Here is a 17057-nt window from a genome sequence, read left to right on the forward strand (position 1 = left end):
TAAATACCCTGCCCTTGCTTCTTATATCTTCCCACAATGTCCAATTTCTAGAGGGCATATTAGCCATCTCGCTTCCTACCGTGTTTTCTCCGTCGATTTCTCCGCTAATTGAATCCACCATGTTTAGCAAAACCTCCATCTTCTTCTCTCTGCTTGGTGCGTTTCGAATACAGAAAAAACAGAGAATAAGCGTTTTTGTTTGACCTTATTCCATCTCCATCGTCAACACCATTGTAGAAGTTTTCACCTTTGCTTTACCCACTTCTCCTCTTTGCTCTATAGCACAAGTGGGTTTTGAAAGTGTGGGGTTTTTGATATATAGATTGAGTGTTTTAGAAAGATGATAACTTGATCCGGGCATATGGCTAGATCAGACCTTGACTGACATGGAAACCCTTAAAGTATCTTCAACATTTTTTGATTTGCTTATATTTTCAATTTCTTTTTTTTTTCCAATGGGGATTTTTATTTTAATGAGATGCAGCCGATGTGGGTTCTCTGATAAAGGCAGCTTTTATTTGGCTTCTTATCGAAGAATGGGGAGCAGAAGGAATCTCATGAGTCAAGTTAAATTGATGAATCGTTGGCTTCTGTTGAAATTCTTCAAAATTCTACATAAGGGAATCGCTTGATGACTATTGTTTCGGCCATGCAGGTCGAGGATATAAGCATGGTTTACTTGGAAATTTTGTATATGAGCATGGTTTCGATCGTGTAGTTCGAGGATGGCTATTTCTTTTAATGAAATAAAATATTAGTTTGGAACCATTAAAATACCTTCTCATGCATATGAGAAGTTAGTTTTTATTTATTTTTACATCTATTTGTTCTTTTCCTTTTTTCCCCTCCTTTTCCCCTTTGAGTTTGGTGTGTCTGTGCGTCGGCATGGTTTATTTTCTTCTGTCACTAGAATTCCATGTTTGTATGCTTTTCATATGGTTTTTTATTATATTTTTTTTCTTTTGGTGTCATACTATTGGAGTTTTGGATTCTCATGTTAATCTTGTTAAATTCGGGCTAGCGTGGGTACATTGTTTGTACGATCCAAAGTGTTCATTTGATGGGCCCTGACATAGATAGGGTGTTCCCAAAAAATCAGCTCCATCGGATCATCTAACCCTTCAATCTGTTGACAAACCGTCAACTGAGGGGGCCTACCTTATACAAATTGAAACTACAGGGGGTGTCGTTGTCATGTTTTAAACTATAGGGGTAGAAGTGGATGTGTAAGAAACTAGAAGGGGGTGTAAATGTAATTTTCCCTAAAAAATAAAAGACAAGCTAGGTCTGTAATGGTAGTGCCAATATCAGTAGCCCTTAAAACATGCTGGACCCACCACGTGAGAGAATCATATTCCTACCGAAACGTATTTCTTTTTCAAAATTTGAAGGGAAATGAGATCAGCACAACCGTGTTATAATATTTTGACTTATCCTTGTTGTCTTTAATTATTTAAGGGTTTTGCATTCGTTAAGGAGCATTTAAAGCACCTATTTTCATGTACCCACACTTTTATCCTCAACACACATTTATTATTAGAGAACCGTTTCCCACAATTTCATTTCTATTATGAGAAAATAATAAGAATACCCCTATGTCATAAAAGATAATAGCCAAAGTACCTTAACCCATTTTCCATGAGATTGAAATATTTTATTATTTTATATGAGATAAGTTTATTTTTGTCATTTTCATGAGATAATGTATTTTGTTCATAGGATCGATGATCCTAACCTTCCAATTTATGCATTTTTTTTTATTGTGGTGTCCATTTTAAACTTCCTCAAATCAAAGGGTTAAGATCATTCTATGGAGAAGACTTTACGGGCCCACACTATCTACATTAGGGCCCAACAAATGAATGGTTGGATCACCCACCCAAACAATGTCGGCACACGTATTTTTTTCATTTGTTGGGGGTGTGCCCAGAAAATATTTTTCAATCCTAACCCCGATCTATGTAGTTTTTTTATATTGCGGTGTCCATTTTAAACCTTCTCAAATCAAAGGGTTAAGATCATTCTATGGAGAAGATTTTATTAGAGAATAAAATCAGGGCCCAACATAATGAATGGTTGGATCACCAAAAAAATGCGGCCACCAGTATTTTTTTCGGGTTGCACGTAAGTGCAGAGCCGTCCACCATGTAAATTGTCTTGCATTAGATAGGTCTTTTTTATTATTTTCTATAAGATATAAGTGTATTGGTCATTTTTTATGAGTGAGTGGTACTTTGATAATTTTCTATGAGATAGGGTCTTTTTATTTTCCATGATATAAGAGTTTTTTTTTTTTTTACCGAAGAGACAGGTGTATTTAACACTTTCTATGAGATATAAGTATTTTTGTCATTTTTCATGAGATTTAAGTAGGGATATTTTCGTTATCTTTTATGAGATAAGGGTATTCTTGTTATTTTCTCATGGTGGGGTTATTTTTGTAAAAACCAAACCCAAGCCTCTTTTGTTGAAATTATAATTATAGAAATAAAAGCCCGACTACAATCGTTGCTCTGGTAATAAATGTGTTTAAGGATACATGCTTGGGGGTGCATGAAAATAGGTGCTTTAAATGCTCCTTAACGAGTGCCACTCATTAGCAAAACCCATTATTTAAAGAGGGTTTATTACAATTTCCTAAACACTTCCTGTCAGTGTTTGTGGCAATCAAGGGACGATGAATTGCAATCCCGATGCACGTGGTTTCCGGGTGATTGCGCGCATCCGTAGGGAAATAGTCCTACCCCCCGGAAGGCGGTGGTGGTGGGGGGGGGGGGACCCTTCGTTTCGTGGATATATCACTTCCCTTGCTAAAAGCTCTGACAAGCCAATTTAAAAGGAAAGACAAGTTGGGTTGGTGGAATTATTAAAACATGGTTGTGCTGTTATCATTTCCCAATTTGAAACAGGATATTGATATTGGCACTACTATCTCTTAATAATTGCACAAACTCATCTTGTCTTTTCTTCTTTAATTGGCTTCAAAGTTTTTTTTGGGAACGGTAATAACCTTTGAAAGCTGCTTAAATGATAAAAGACAAGAAGAGTTAGTGCAATTATCAAAACATGGCAGTGCTAAGATCAGCCGTCTAAAAAAAATAGAAGAGTAAAGAGGAAAATATTGAGTATATGGCTTATGCCCTTATACTCCCTTATTTTTCAAAAAGTACTGTATGGACCACACTATAGAACGATCCAAACCGTCCATATGATGGGTCACAATGTAAATAGGTTGTGCCCAAAAAATCATTTCTGTAGGATGATCACAACCCTCCGATCATAGGCGAAATGCATATTATGGAAACCTCTATAGATCAGAGGGTTATGATCATCCTTTAAAAATGACTTTTGTGTACCATCATATGGACGATTTGGACGATTTGGATCATCCTATGATGTGATCTGTACAGTACTTTTTTGAAGAATATAAGACTGTAATCAGTACCCCCTCATACTTATCCACACACCCTTCTAAACCTTCGAAACTTGAAAGCTGCTTAAATAAAAAAGACAAGAAGAGTTAGTGCAATTATCAAAACATGGTAGCGCTAATATCAGCCGTCTAAAAAATAGAAAAGAAATGAGGAAAGGTCGATGATTTTTTCGCCCCCCCCCCCCCTATTAAAGTCTGCTGTCTCCCCACAATTGACGTTAGAGTGGGACGCATTATCCTACAGAGGGAGCGAAAAACTTATTTAATAATTGAGTAATGAGTACCCCCTCATACTTATCCACACACCCCTCCACGCCGTACGTGTGTCACCCCCTCTCCGCACTCCCCGCGCTATAAATTCTCTCCCCTTTGAAAGAAAATATTCGGTTCTTTCCATTTCTTCCCCTTCCTCTCTCTCTCTCTCTCCTCCCAATCTCCACATATTTATAGAGTGAGAGAGGAAGAAAGAATCACGGATGGAACTCCGCCGGAAAAACCATCCTCCACCGCTCCCGTCGGCCAAATCCACCGCCGGAGACTCAACTCCGTCGCAACCCCAAGCGTCCGACGCACTCCTCCTCCCCCTCCGCCTAACAAACAAGTTCTTTTTCCCTCTTTTCTTCTTGGCCGCGTATTTCTTGATGGGGCGTTGGAGAGAAAAAATCCGAAATTCAACCCCTCTCCATGTCCTCACCTTCTCAGAAATCACAGCCATTGTCTCCCTCCTCGCCTCCTTCATCTATCTCCTCGGCTTTTTCGGCATCGATTTCGTCCAATCCTTCATCTCCCGCCCTCCTTCTTGGGATGATTTCATCGAAAACCCACCCTCCTTTTCCCCCATTCCCACCCCACCTCAACAAACCCTAGAAAAAACCCTCCCTAAAAAAACCCCAAAAACCCTAACCCTAGAAACCCTAAATGAAGAAGATGAGGAGATCGTTGCGGCCGTTGTATCAGGCCATGTTCCGTCTTATGCCCTTGAATCTAAGCTTGGAGATTGCAAAAGGGCTGTTGATATTAGAAGAAAGGCGGTTGAGATTATGATGGGGAGTTCTTTGGAGGGTTTGCCTATTGAGGGTTTTGATTATGAGTCGATTTTAGGGCAATGTTGTGAGATGCCTATTGGGTATGTGCAGATTCCGGTGGGGATTGCTGGGCCGTTGATGTTGGATGGGAGGGAATTTACGGTGCCGATGGCGACTACGGAGGGTTGTCTTGTGGCTAGTACTAATAGGGGTTGTAAGGCCATTTATGCGTCTGGAGGGGCTACTAGTGTTTTGATGAGGGATGGGATGACTAGGGCTCCTGTTGTTAGGTTTGGGACTGCGAAGAGGGCCGCTGAATTGAAGTTTTTCTTGGAGGATCCTGTCAATTTTGATATGTTGGCTGTTGTTTTTAATAGGTTTGTTTTAGAATTATTCTCTTTTTTTCCTTTTGATTGTTTTTTTTTTTGGTTTGATTTTAGGTATATGGATGGGATGTTTGTTTGAAATTTTTTGGTTTCTGGTGGGATTTTGATGGGGGTTTTATTGTTTTGTTGGGGGAGAGTTTGATTTAGCAATATATTTTTTTTGGAGAGAATGGGTATTTTTTGTTTGTTTGTTTGGGTATCTTGGCTTTTTGTTGGCTAATTCATTGGTCAATTATATGGCTTTTGCAATTTTTTAGTAGAAGTTATAGGTTTAATTTTGATGGGTTATTTATGAGGGTTTTTTTTTTACTTTTTAAGTATATTTTTTCCATTTTGGTTTTGAGTTTACCTGTGGATTATTATGTTTGGGTGTCTGATTTATCTGTGTTGATGAAGAAATGGGTCTATTTTGCCCCCTTTTTTGGGTTTTCATGGGTAGCTTTTAGGTATATTTTGTCTTTTGTTTCTATGGCTTTGATTTGAGTTTTGAGTTTACCTGTAGGTTGTTGGGTGTTTGATTTATCTGTTTTGATGAAGAAATGGGTCCATTTTGCCTCTCTTTTTTTTTTTTTTGGATTTTCATCGTTATTTTTTGCATATTTGCTTTAGTTTCCACGGCCTTGATTTGTGTTGGATGTGGACGGGTTGAATGAGGACAATTTTGCTTTTGTATGATTTTATATCTCGTTTTCATCATTTTTTTAGTTCTTTCATTTATTGCATTTCTCTTGTTTTATGGGATGCAGATCTAGTAGATTTGGAAGGCTTCAAGGGATTCATTGCTCCATGGCTGGGAGGAATCTCTACATGAGATTTAGCTGCAGCACTGGAGATGCAATGGGGATGAACATGGTCTCCAAAGGCGTTCAAAATGTCTTGGATTTCGTTCAGACCGATTTTCCTGACATGGACATAATCAGCATATCTGGTTAGATTTCATGTCTCTCAAATTTAGTAGAATCACTTTTCATTTCCAATATAATTCAAACCCAAATTAGGAAATTTCAGATCTATCTGTCTATTCACGGATTTGTGGTGTGAATTCATGTTCTGTAATCATAATCAAGTGTGGTTGGGTTCTTAAAGTCTCCCAATTTTAGTAAAATCACTTTCCTTTTCCCATAATTCAAACCCAAAGGTTTTGTCTCCATCTGTCTATTCACAGATTCGTGGTGTGAATTCATGTTCTGTAATCATAATCAAGTGTGGTTGGGTTCTTTAAGTCTCCCAATTTTAGTAAAATCACTTTCCTTTTCCCATAATTCAAACCCAAAGGTTTTGTCTCCATCTGTCTATTCACAGATTCGTGGAGTGAATTCATGTTCTGTAATCCTAATCAAGTGTGGTGTGGTTCTTAAAGTTTCTTCTTTTTCCATGTGAAATTTACGTTTTAACTTTCTTCTTCCCTCAGCAAGTATTGGTGGGTAAAAAAGGTTTAACAACATTATTCAATAGGCAAATGTCCTTCGGTTATTACCATTTATCTTAATTTCCTCACTGTAATTTTCAAATCAATTCTGGTTCCATTGATGATTGATTGTTTTTTTTTATTGAACAATGCTTCTCAAATTTAGTAAAATCACTTTTCTTTTCCCATATAATTCAAACCCAACTTTTAAGTTTTGTCTCCATCTGTCTATTTGCGGATTTGTGGAGGAATTCATGTTCTGTAATCCTAATCTACGTGACAAATACCGTTCTCCGAAATTTTTTGGCAAGGGAAAATCTCAGGATATATTAATTTTTGTATTTTTTTGGGTTTATATTGGGAAAAACTATAAAATAAAAAATATCGTAAAAATATCATGATATTATTGCGGTAAATGAAAATTTTGCTATATTTTTTAAATTCTCTTGATTATTTCAGGATTTGTTGTTTTATTAAAATATTGTGATAAATCGCTATATTTTGAAAATATCGGAGATATTTGTGATGAAAAAATCGGAGATATTTGTGACATAGATCCTAATCAAGTGTGGTTGGGTTCTTAAAGTTTCTTCTTTTTCCATGTGAAATTTAGGTTTTAACTTTCTTTTTCCCTAATCAAGTATCTGTGAATAAATAAGATTTTAACCTCTTTTTTTTTTCGAACTGGGTTCTTTTTTAACATTCTTCAATAGTCAATTCGCCTTCACTCATTACCATTTATGTGAATTTCTTCACTATAATTTTCAAATCATATTTTGGGTTTTCACCCTTCAATTAGTGAGTTTTTATTATTATTATTGAGCTATTTGATATTTTTCCCAAATTGGGCAGGCAATTTCTGTTCAGACAAGAAGCCAGCTGCTGTTAATTGGATTGAAGGGCGTGGTAAATCAGTTGTTTGTGAGGCAATCATAAAGGAAGAGGTGGTGAGGAAGGTCCTCAAGACCAATGTCTCTGCACTAGTGGAACTGAACATGCTCAAGAACCTTGCTGGGTCAGCCGTGGCTGGAGTTTTGGGGGGTTTCAATGCTCATGCAAGCAACATTGTTTCTGCAATCTTCATTGCTACTGGCCAAGATCCTGCACAGAATGTAGAGAGCTCTCACTGCATCACCATGATGGAAGCTGTAAATGATGGAAAAGATCTCCATGTCTCTGTTACTATGCCTTCCATTGAGGTAATGACCCCTTTCTTCGATCTCTTGACTAAATAATAACTCTTTGTTTATTCATAGTTTCATACCATAGATGGGTTTTCTGTTTCGTTTATGTAGTATCGAATCTGCATGTTGTTGGGTGAGTCTTTGGGCTTTACACCATAAACTTATAATTTCTTATCTTTTTTGAGTTTGTCAAGACTATTTTTCATTAGAATTCACAAAGATTTTTCTGGGCTTTTTACTTTTTATGTGAAATTCTGACTTGCATTGGTTCCAAAAGAGGAATAAAAAAATTTAATTTTAAAGCATCCTTTGTAATATTGTAATTCATGGATGTTTGTTGGAACTGTTAAAGCATCCTTTGAATTGTGAACTCTGATTTCTTACACTTGAAAGAAACCAAAACCAAGTAGAATTCTTCGCCTTTCATTTCAACTTTCATTCTCCTTTCTTACAGTTGTTTCATCCATTTCAGGTGGGTACCGTCGGGGGTGGGACCCAACTCGCTTCTCAGTCAGCTTGCCTGAATCTGCTTGGTGTGAAGGGTGCCTGCATGGAATCTCCAGGAGCAAATTCCAGGCTCCTCGCTACCATCATTGCTGGTTCTGTACTCGCCGGAGAGCTCTCTCTCATGTCTGCCCTTGCCGCAGGGCAGCTTGTCAAGAGCCACATGAAATATAATAGATCAACCAAAGAAGTATGTAAAGCTTCCTCCTAAGGAAAACGCACCTATGTGGTAGTCTCCAAAACAAAGGAAAAAATCCTAAAAAAATAAAGGGTTAATAAAATCCCAAAGACTCTGTTTGTGTGTGTGTGTGTGTGTGAGAGAGAGAGCAGTAATTTTACTGCAATTTCGAGAAAACCCCAAGCAAAAAGCCCATTTTAACTTTTTGAAAAAAAAAAAAAAACTTTGTGGGGTTTGTAAGTTGTGAATCATTTTACCTTGGAATCAATTAGAAAAATTAAAGGGGGGACAACTGCTAGTGCCCAATTTCTGACCACTTTTCGGCAATTAGAAAAATTGAAGGGGGGACAACTGCTAGTGCCCAATTTCTGACCCCTTTTCGGCAACAGTTCCGCCAGTCTTCCTGGATCATCTTGCTGTCTCTTGTTTCCTTGTGATTATTCTTTTCTCATTCTTTTGCTCTTGTTTGTTTGTATTTTGGAAGAGGAAAATTCATTTGGGTTTTAGCAATTTGAAGCCTTGTTGCTTCTTATGTTGTCATTTTGTATATGAACCTTTCCAAAAATCTGTTGTCCATGTTGCTGTGTGTCCTGTTTTCTTCTGGGATTGTATAAGATAATAATTACTACCTATGCATTATTGATATTAGTATAGCTTTTCTTCTTTATGCTTGGAAGCAAAAGATGTTAGCCTTGTTAAATGGGATATTTCTTGCCATGTGTTATTTTTGTCCTGCCAAGGGAAGAAGGTGCTTACTCCTTTGAAAACAGATCTAGGGCCTTTTAAAATTTATAATTTAGAATTAAAAAAAAGTTTAGAATCTTAGAAAAATTATTCTTTCAGAGGATTTAATGCTTAATCAAGGCTTTGGATCTTCAACTACCTCTCTGATCGAATCAATCTTGCAATCAAACTAGATCTACATCCATGGATGATGGTGGGGATGAATACTGTATAAATAGAAACTTCTGTTAGAGTTCTATAAGCCTTGTTTTAAAGTCTTATCATATAGGACTTACTTTAATTAATTAACCACCTTAACCTAATGTGGTTGGCCTATACATCCAATTAAGTAGGTGCACCAATTTCCCATTTAGCCTTTACAATCACTTTCAGAACATGGGTATCCAAGGTAATTTCATACTTAACCTTCTCATCAATCTAGACCCTACACTGAAAAATAATCACTGACAGTATATTTATTGCCATTTTATGATAAAAGAGAACGTAGTTTCGTTGCTCATATTGTCTTAATTTTCAATTTCCAGCAATTAGAGAGTTAGAATCATCCAAATAGTGCAAATTTTGGTCATGTCATCTCCATGATACTTGCTTATCAAATGTATGGCTTTGGCTCATATGGGTGGTCATGGATCAAGCTTCTCATGTTGCTTCTCATATTAAGGCTCTGACAGTAGTCACAGTACCAAATCCCCAAGGAAGAAATAAGGGTTAAAAAAGATAATGGGTCTGGTGCCCGTGTTCAGTACATGTTTTTACCTTTAAAGAATCCTGCTAAAGTAGTCAGTTGATTTATTAATCTACCATTTTAAAGGTTATGGGTGTACCTATCATAACAAAAGCATGTAAATATCATTTTTCCTTGAGTATTGTTACTCTGTTTCTAGTAGACTCGAAGATGGGTAAAGGATTTCATTAGCAATCTTAGTAATTCTTTAATAAAGCTAGGCACAACTGGAAAGATTCAGCAAAGAAGTCTCTCTTTCCGAAAGTTGATCTTGTATCCTTCAAATACAAAGCCAAAAAGGATACAGATTCTCTCCACTATCTTTGAGAACCGAAATATTCTTTTGACAGCCCTTTAATTACTAAATGTCCCGCATCTTATCAAAACATGGTAGCACTGAAATCGTTTCCCATCTTTTAACATACAGATCGATTTTTTACTTGTAAAGAAGATTCTAAACTAAATAAAAGCCAATAATCAGTTTTGCATTCGAAATCAATTCTCAAATTCCAAAATGTAATGGGCCAAATCAGACATCAAATTTGCGAGGCCTAAGTGGAGTTCCTACATTGTCCTTGATATTCATGCGAGGGGTGGGGCAATGACAGACAGACTGTTATAGTTTTTCCATTGTTCTTTACTCACCAACCATGTGATCATAGTACACAACCATGTGCTAAGACTAAGATGACTCCACCATAACTTCCAAAATACAAAAGTATGTCTCATTGCTTTCAAATAGATGGTCTAGAATAACCTATCTTGTTTATGTGGATCTGCAGTTTGGTACGGCGACAGTATAACCGGGATAGAAATCTCGTCTAATTTCAATTTCCGCTTACTACGAAAAATGATTTCTCCGGTGTGCATCTACATATTTTCTTTTCCCGGATTTCCGTCAATTCACCATGTTTAATTTACTCGTTGAAAGAGGATTTTCGATTATTACTTAATTCTTCTTTTCTTTCCTTTATCTTTTTTTCCCCGCCGCATGTGTGCAAGGAGTACAATACTTACAATGTTTCTATAAATTGAAACAAAGAAAAAAAAATGAAAAGAAAAAAAAACATTACTAGATGTATTATATTAATGGAACTGATATGTATGGATGTGTATGTAGGCTTAAATATGTGTTTGGCCTTTTGCTACATTGAACTCACATGATGCTATTTGTGAGTTTTTAAAGCCCACAAAAGACCAAAAATACCCTAAGCTTGTTTCTTAACTATTGGATGAGATTTTCAAGTAGGACTTTGCTAGCTTTCACATTGGCCAAAAACCACATAAAGCTCCAATAGTAAATGGCCTTCACTTATCTGTCATCCCTCTGTCTGTCTTCAATAGGGTACAGAGTAAAATTAAGAGTGGTCCATATAGTGTGGATAGATAAAGGAAGAACAAGCACAGCTAAGATGTAAGCAACAACCCTTGAGGAGGCTAGTATCAAAGTCCGAGATATCATTTATCGATCCCCCAAGTCAAAGTTATACATCTAGCAATGTTTGGTGGTTGGTCTGTTAGATTTATTGAATAAAATTTAATCCAAAACTGATTGGCCTGATAGATTTTGGGGTTAGTTCCCCCAGGGCACCATATCTCCTAATTATGGACCTTAAAAGGGATTTACTTAGAGGGCAATGTGGGCCACTCTCACCGAGACATTTCTGGCATGGCCCACATAAAAATCGGAAGATATCAGATAGATTTTATTGGTAGCTTTTTATGCTAAAGATAGATGTTATATGTAATTAAAAGTGCTAATTGAAATCAGCAATAGGAGTATGCAGGAATATGTAAGAAATCAGCCCTACTGCTCCTGGACTGTGATTTTATCGGTATCGGACGTAGGCGGATATGTAAGAAATCAGCCCTTAAAGAAAATTGATTAGTGGAGAGAAATTTGTATGCAGGAATAGAGAACCGGTGGCTGAAACTTCAATATACCCATCATAGGTGTACTGAGTATGACCTATACTAATGGTAGAAGGTATCATTTGTTGCAGGTCCTGTCGCTCTCAACAATAGGAGTACAGGTGCAACTCAGGTCGGGCTCAACCCGAAACCGTCGGATTCAACCCAAATTAAAACAGGGTTGGGTTTTGCAAAACATAAGTTGGCCTCAACCCGAACCAACCCAGTGGATTTAAGGCCACCAAGACCAAGGTTTTCGGATTTCAGTCAACACCGAGACCGAAACATTCTGAAACCGAAATTCCCGAAACGTACCAAATTTCAGTCGAAATTTCTGCGAAATTTAAGATTAAATATTAATTTTTTATTCATTTACAGAATTTCAACCTAAATTTTGGTAATTTCGTCCGAAATTTTGGCCCAATTACCAAATTTCGTCCTAAATTTCAGGATTTTAGCTAAAATCTCAGTTTCGAATAGGACCGAAATTTAAAACCTTGACCAAGACTATGATCCTTCTCTCATTCTTTTTAGGAAAGACTACTAAAAACCCCATACATAAAAACTTATCTATTAGAATCCTGCTAAAATTTTCTTAATTATTAGTCAAAAATAATTAAAAATTTTTCCCCAGTTTTCACCCTTAATTAAAATTTAAAATTTAGTTTTAGTTACAAGATTCAGGAAAATAGTAGACAAAACCCAAAAATCTCTCCTTGCATTGAGGGTATTAGTAACACATTACAAACAGGCTATTTGTGGAATATCTCAAATGATAGGCCCTGACCATCAAAACACGAAGGGCAAAATGATGCGCCCCAACCTATCCATGGACTTGGTGGAGATCACGAGACCCACCACTTCAAAACATGAAGTAAAATGGTGGGCCCCACTTGATGCATGGTTACGAGAAGAGTTGATGGGACACAACCCATCAAAACATGGTGTAAATGATGGGCCCCATGCCAATGCATGGTAGAGTCGATGGCTCCACCCATTAAAAGTAACTTTATCATAAATTGAGGGTAAATCTGGTAAAGAAAAAAAAATAAAAGTTATTATAGGTAGACAGGAAGTTGTAGTTTTATGGCTCTCTCTCACTCAAACTTAACGAATAACGTTTAGGGGCAATCCTATTTAGGTTTTGGGAAAACCTAATCCTTTCTATTCTAAAAGCCTGAACCATCGAAATTTCGTCAACCATCTTTGCATAGAATTCCGCGTGTGTCCTGCCCTCTCTCTCTTTCAACACCTTTGATTCCTCGGTTCTTCCATACAAATAAATCCCGTACGTTGGATTCTTCAGCCCTTTTTGGTCTTTTTGTCTTGTAAAAATACCCTTGAAATCACCGCTTCAGTCTGCCAATCAGCGCTCCACGCCTGCCCTTCTCTCCTCTCACACGATCCACCTCCCTAATCACCGTCTTCATTTCCGAACAGATGTTGATTGTCTCTCGACCGAACAACCACATATCCTCGAAATGTCACCACTTGTCGTAGGAAATCAGTTCTTCTACTTGAAATGGTATTTCCTAGCATTTTTTCTTCCTGGAAATGGACGTTGCTTCTTCTTCTTTTGCTTTCCTTTTCCACAAAATTTCAGGCATAAAACCAACCACTTAGGGACGACGACGAGGCGGAGAACTTGATGAAAAGGTAAAGTCTGGTTGGTTTTATGCCTGAAATCTTGGGTTTCTTTTTTCTTTTTTTTTCCTCAGTGGTAGTCTTCACTGATTTCATTTTTGAGGATTACTTGTGGAGAGTTTGTTCCTGCTGGTTCTAAATTTTGCATTTTTTTTACTTGTCGCTGCAATTGTTTATTTTATGTTTTGGTTCTATGTCGATGAATTTTGGGTTTTGATCGTATTTTGGGTTTTGGATGCTGCTACTTTTGGGTTTTGCTTTTGTTGCTTGTATGGGAAATTATGGTTTACATTCTTGTTCTAGGTTTGGAAGCTTGTGAGATACCCCTATATGAAGGGCTAAAAATCCCTCTTCTGGAGATGTGCGAGAATCCTTCTACTTGGAGCTATCAGCCGGTTGGTTTCAATCATTTCATTGCTTCTTTTGGGTAATGAGTTTGGTTCCAGATCATTTCATCTCTTGTTTTAGCATTTGATTCTCTCTATGGTTTGTAGGTTTTCTTCTTCTTCTTTTCTTTTCTTTTCGTTTTAATACAACAAATCTGATTCTTTCCTGTATTTGCAATGTTTCTTGGTTTATCATCTGTTCCTTGCTACTAGAAACCTTTATTTATTTATTATAAGTAATTCATTTACTGAGTGGCTTCATGCTGTTCCATGGTGATCATGGATAACGAGTCAAGCATTCAGGCGAAATGCGAGAATTTGTTTAAGGAATGGGTGTTGGATCATTTGTCTAGATCTCGATGCTTGAGCTCATGGGTGCTGGAAATACCAAATTACCCCTTTTATGTCTGCCTTTGTTTCTGTCATTTATAATGCAAAATTCTGGAGGTATATTCAACGATTATTTTGATGAAGATCTCATGTCGGATCTTATTTACAATATTAATGTGATTTGTGTTAGTGATTTTGCATTTTCAAAATCATGTATATTACATGTTTTAGTGTTTTGGAAAATGTTTTATCAAAAGCGTTTGGGAAAAAGAAAAAGTTTTCTTGGAAATATTTGCTTTTACAAAAGGATGTAGAAGTGTAGTTGAAAAAGATAGTTCCACATCGGATGAGAGAAAAGAAAGAGAAGGGCTTATAAAGCACTACCTTTTCTAACTCTTGTTGATTGCACATTGGGTTGAACCCATGGTTGGACCCGCGGGACGGTGCAACGCACCGTTCGCACACGCGCACGCGCGCGCGCGGCGTGGGCAATGGGCTATAGGGCGCATAGTGGCGCTTTATTGGCGCTTTATTGGCGCTTTTTTAGGCGCACTTTGCACTTCGCACGTACGCAACGTCGCGAGGAGCGATTGGAGCCTTTAATTTTTCCAGATTTGATCTGCACCGTTGGATCAAGATGAAGATGGACCGGTCGGATGGGTGGGTCAAATGGTTCGCAGGCCCATCAAGCCGAATGGTTCAGTTGGGTTGGGCTTCGGTTCGGGCCTAACGGTGGGCCCGTTTCGGTTCGGGCCTAACGGTCGGCCCAACGGGCCCATGACTCCAACGGTCAAAGGGTGTGATCAAATGGGTTGTGTCCCTTTCCCCAACGGTCATGTGCCAAGGGGGTGCGATCCACACCATAGATGATTGATCTAACGATGACTGGGTTGGAAAGAGGATTTTACTCAAGCCAACAGTCACATCTAGGATCGATCAGGACCGTTCAATATCAATGGGTGCGATCTAACGGTCAGATTTCAAACATTCTGGAAAGGTGCCCTGTAGAGGTGTTTTTCACACTGAAAAGACACCAGATGGTCTATAAAAATGTGCAAACTTCAGTCATTTCAGATAGAAATCGAATTGGCAATTCTGACTGACTTTACACTCTCTTCTACACTCCTACTAAAATCCCCAAGTATTTCTACATACTGTTTTTCTTTTGTTTACTGTTCTAGATACTGTTTTTCTGCAGAAACAGAATCTAGAGATTTCTCTAAGGCTTGAAATTTCGGAAGGGCATTTCGGGTTTGATTCCGCTAGTGCTACGCGTCATCAAACATTAGTAGGGCTTCCCTACTAGGCTTCATTGTATCTTGGAGGCAATTCGCGGATCCCCTTTGCACACTACTAGTGGGGGCGAATCTTGTCTTAAGGAAAGTGATATCACGCCTTGAAGCAACAAGTTTCTGTTTTCTATCATCAACAGTACCCTCAACAAATTTTCCAACAATCTTAAGACAATTTTTTCTACTGTTGTTTCAATGGCACTTTATTCAGTTCGTCAAATGACCCAAGACTTTGTCAAACTCGAACGTTTCGACAAAGGAAATTTCAAGCGCTGGCAAAAGAAGTTGCACTTCATTTTGACATCACTCAAAGTGGTCCATGTTCTCACAACTCTAAAGCCGTCAGCAAATGAAAATGAAACTTTGGCGGAGGCTCGTGCAAAGATGAAGTGGGAACAGGATGACTACATTTGCAAAGGGCACATCCTAAATGCTATGTCAGATACACTATTTGACATATATCAAGGCATGGGATCAGCAAGTGAAATCTGGAATGCACTTGAAGCCAAATACTTGGCGGAAGATGCCAGTAGCAAGAAATTCACTGTGAGTCAATTTTTAAATTTTAAAATGGTAGATGATAAGTCTGTTATTGATCAATTACATGAAATACAACATGTAATTAATCAAATTCATTTGCAAGGCATCCTTCTTGATGATTCCTTCATTGTCCCGTCAATTATTGACAAACTTCCACCAAATTGGAAAGACTTTAGAAAAAGTCTAAAACACAAGAAAGAGGAAATGTCTATTGAAGACTTGGCTCAATGCCTCAGGATTGAGGAAGAGTCAAGAATCAGAGACAAGAAAGAAAATGAAACTGTATCCTCTAAGATCCATTTGGTGGAAAATGTCAAGAATTCGAACCAACAAAGAAAAGGCAATTGGAAGAGAAACAAACACCCTGAAAAGAATACTAATAAGAATAAGAAAAGAAAGGGTGCTTGTTTCAACTGTGGCAAACCAGGCCATTACAAGAGTGAGTGCCGACTTCTTAAGGATAAGAAGTCGGGTGCACCAACAGACAAAGAAAAGTTTGTCGCCATGATTTCAGAGGCAAATATGCTTGAAGATGGCAATGATTGGTGGATTGACTCTGGTGCGACGATGCATGTCTGTAAAGACAGGAACCTGTTTTCAACTTATGAAACAGTTGAAGATGGAAGCGTGTTATACATGGGAAATTCGTCGACAGCAGAAGTCAAAGGGAAGGGCAAGGTGGAACTTGAGTTCACATCCGGCAAGCGACTCACTCTAACCGGTGTCTACCATGTACCAGAAGTTAGAAAGAACTTAGTGTCTGGAAGCATTCTCAACAAGAATGGCTTCAAACTTGTATTTGAATCTGACAAGTTCATTCTTTCTAAGGGGGGTACTTTTGTTGGGAAGGGATATATGTATGAAGGGATGTTCAAACTTAATATCAATAAAGTGAATGTCTTTGCTTATGTTTTGGATTCTTCTTTATCTTTATGGCATAATCGTTTAGGACATGTAAATACTAGGAAAATGAATGATATGGTTAAGTTAACCTTAATTCCTAAATATGAAAATGACTTAGTAGATAGATGTAAAACATGCATGCAAACCAAGATAATTACTAAGTCATTTCCTAAAGTAGATAGAACTTCTAACTTGTTAGATTTAATTCATAGTGATGTATGTGACATACATAGTGTTCCCACAAAGGGAGGTAAAAAGTACTTTGTTACATTTATTGATGATTATTCTAGGTACTGTTATGTTTATCTACTTAGTCATAAAGATGAGGTTTTAGAAAAATTTAAGATTTATAAAACTGAAGTAGAAAACCAATGTATATCAAGCATTAAATGTCTCAGATCAGATAGAGGTGGTGAATATCACTTTCCTCATTTCTGTGAATCAGTAGGCATAGTCCATGAATCT

General features: G+C 37.6%; 2 protein-coding genes across 14 annotated transcripts in view; both read left to right on the plus strand.

Moving 5' to 3' along the window:
• The first annotated feature begins 3814 nt into the window (after window positions 1–3814).
• Window positions 3815–8748, plus strand: LOC143845941 (3-hydroxy-3-methylglutaryl-coenzyme A reductase 1-like). The gene is made up of 4 exons (XM_077354337.1): window positions 3815–4835; window positions 5591–5772; window positions 7105–7451; window positions 7909–8748. The coding sequence occupies exons 1-4, from the start codon at window positions 3910–3912 to the stop codon at window positions 8149–8151; spliced, it is 1698 nt and encodes a 565-aa protein (XP_077210452.1). The 5' UTR covers window positions 3815–3909; the 3' UTR covers window positions 8152–8748.
• A 3926-nt stretch (window positions 8749–12674) lies between these two features.
• LOC143845947 (uncharacterized) overlaps window positions 12675–17057 on the plus strand; it is a 31154-nt gene continuing 26771 nt past the window's right edge. For 9 of the 13 annotated variants that reach the window (XR_013234578.1, XR_013234575.1, XR_013234579.1 and 6 more), the window contains exons 1-2: window positions 13022–13153; window positions 13445–13536. The gene's annotated coding sequence lies outside the window, so the exon portion shown is untranslated. Of the gene's footprint in view, window positions 13154–13444; window positions 13537–17057 lie in introns of all 13 variants that reach the window. The other 4 variants (XR_013234580.1, XR_013234582.1, XR_013234581.1 and 1 more) reach the window with 4 other exon arrangements.

The sequence above is a fragment of the Tasmannia lanceolata genome, unplaced genomic scaffold (genome assembly GCF_043159265.1).
Source record: "Tasmannia lanceolata isolate RefF3 unplaced genomic scaffold, GAP_Taslan_0.1 ptg000015l, whole genome shotgun sequence".
NCBI classification, from domain to species: Eukaryota; Viridiplantae; Streptophyta; class Magnoliopsida; order Canellales; family Winteraceae; genus Tasmannia; species Tasmannia lanceolata.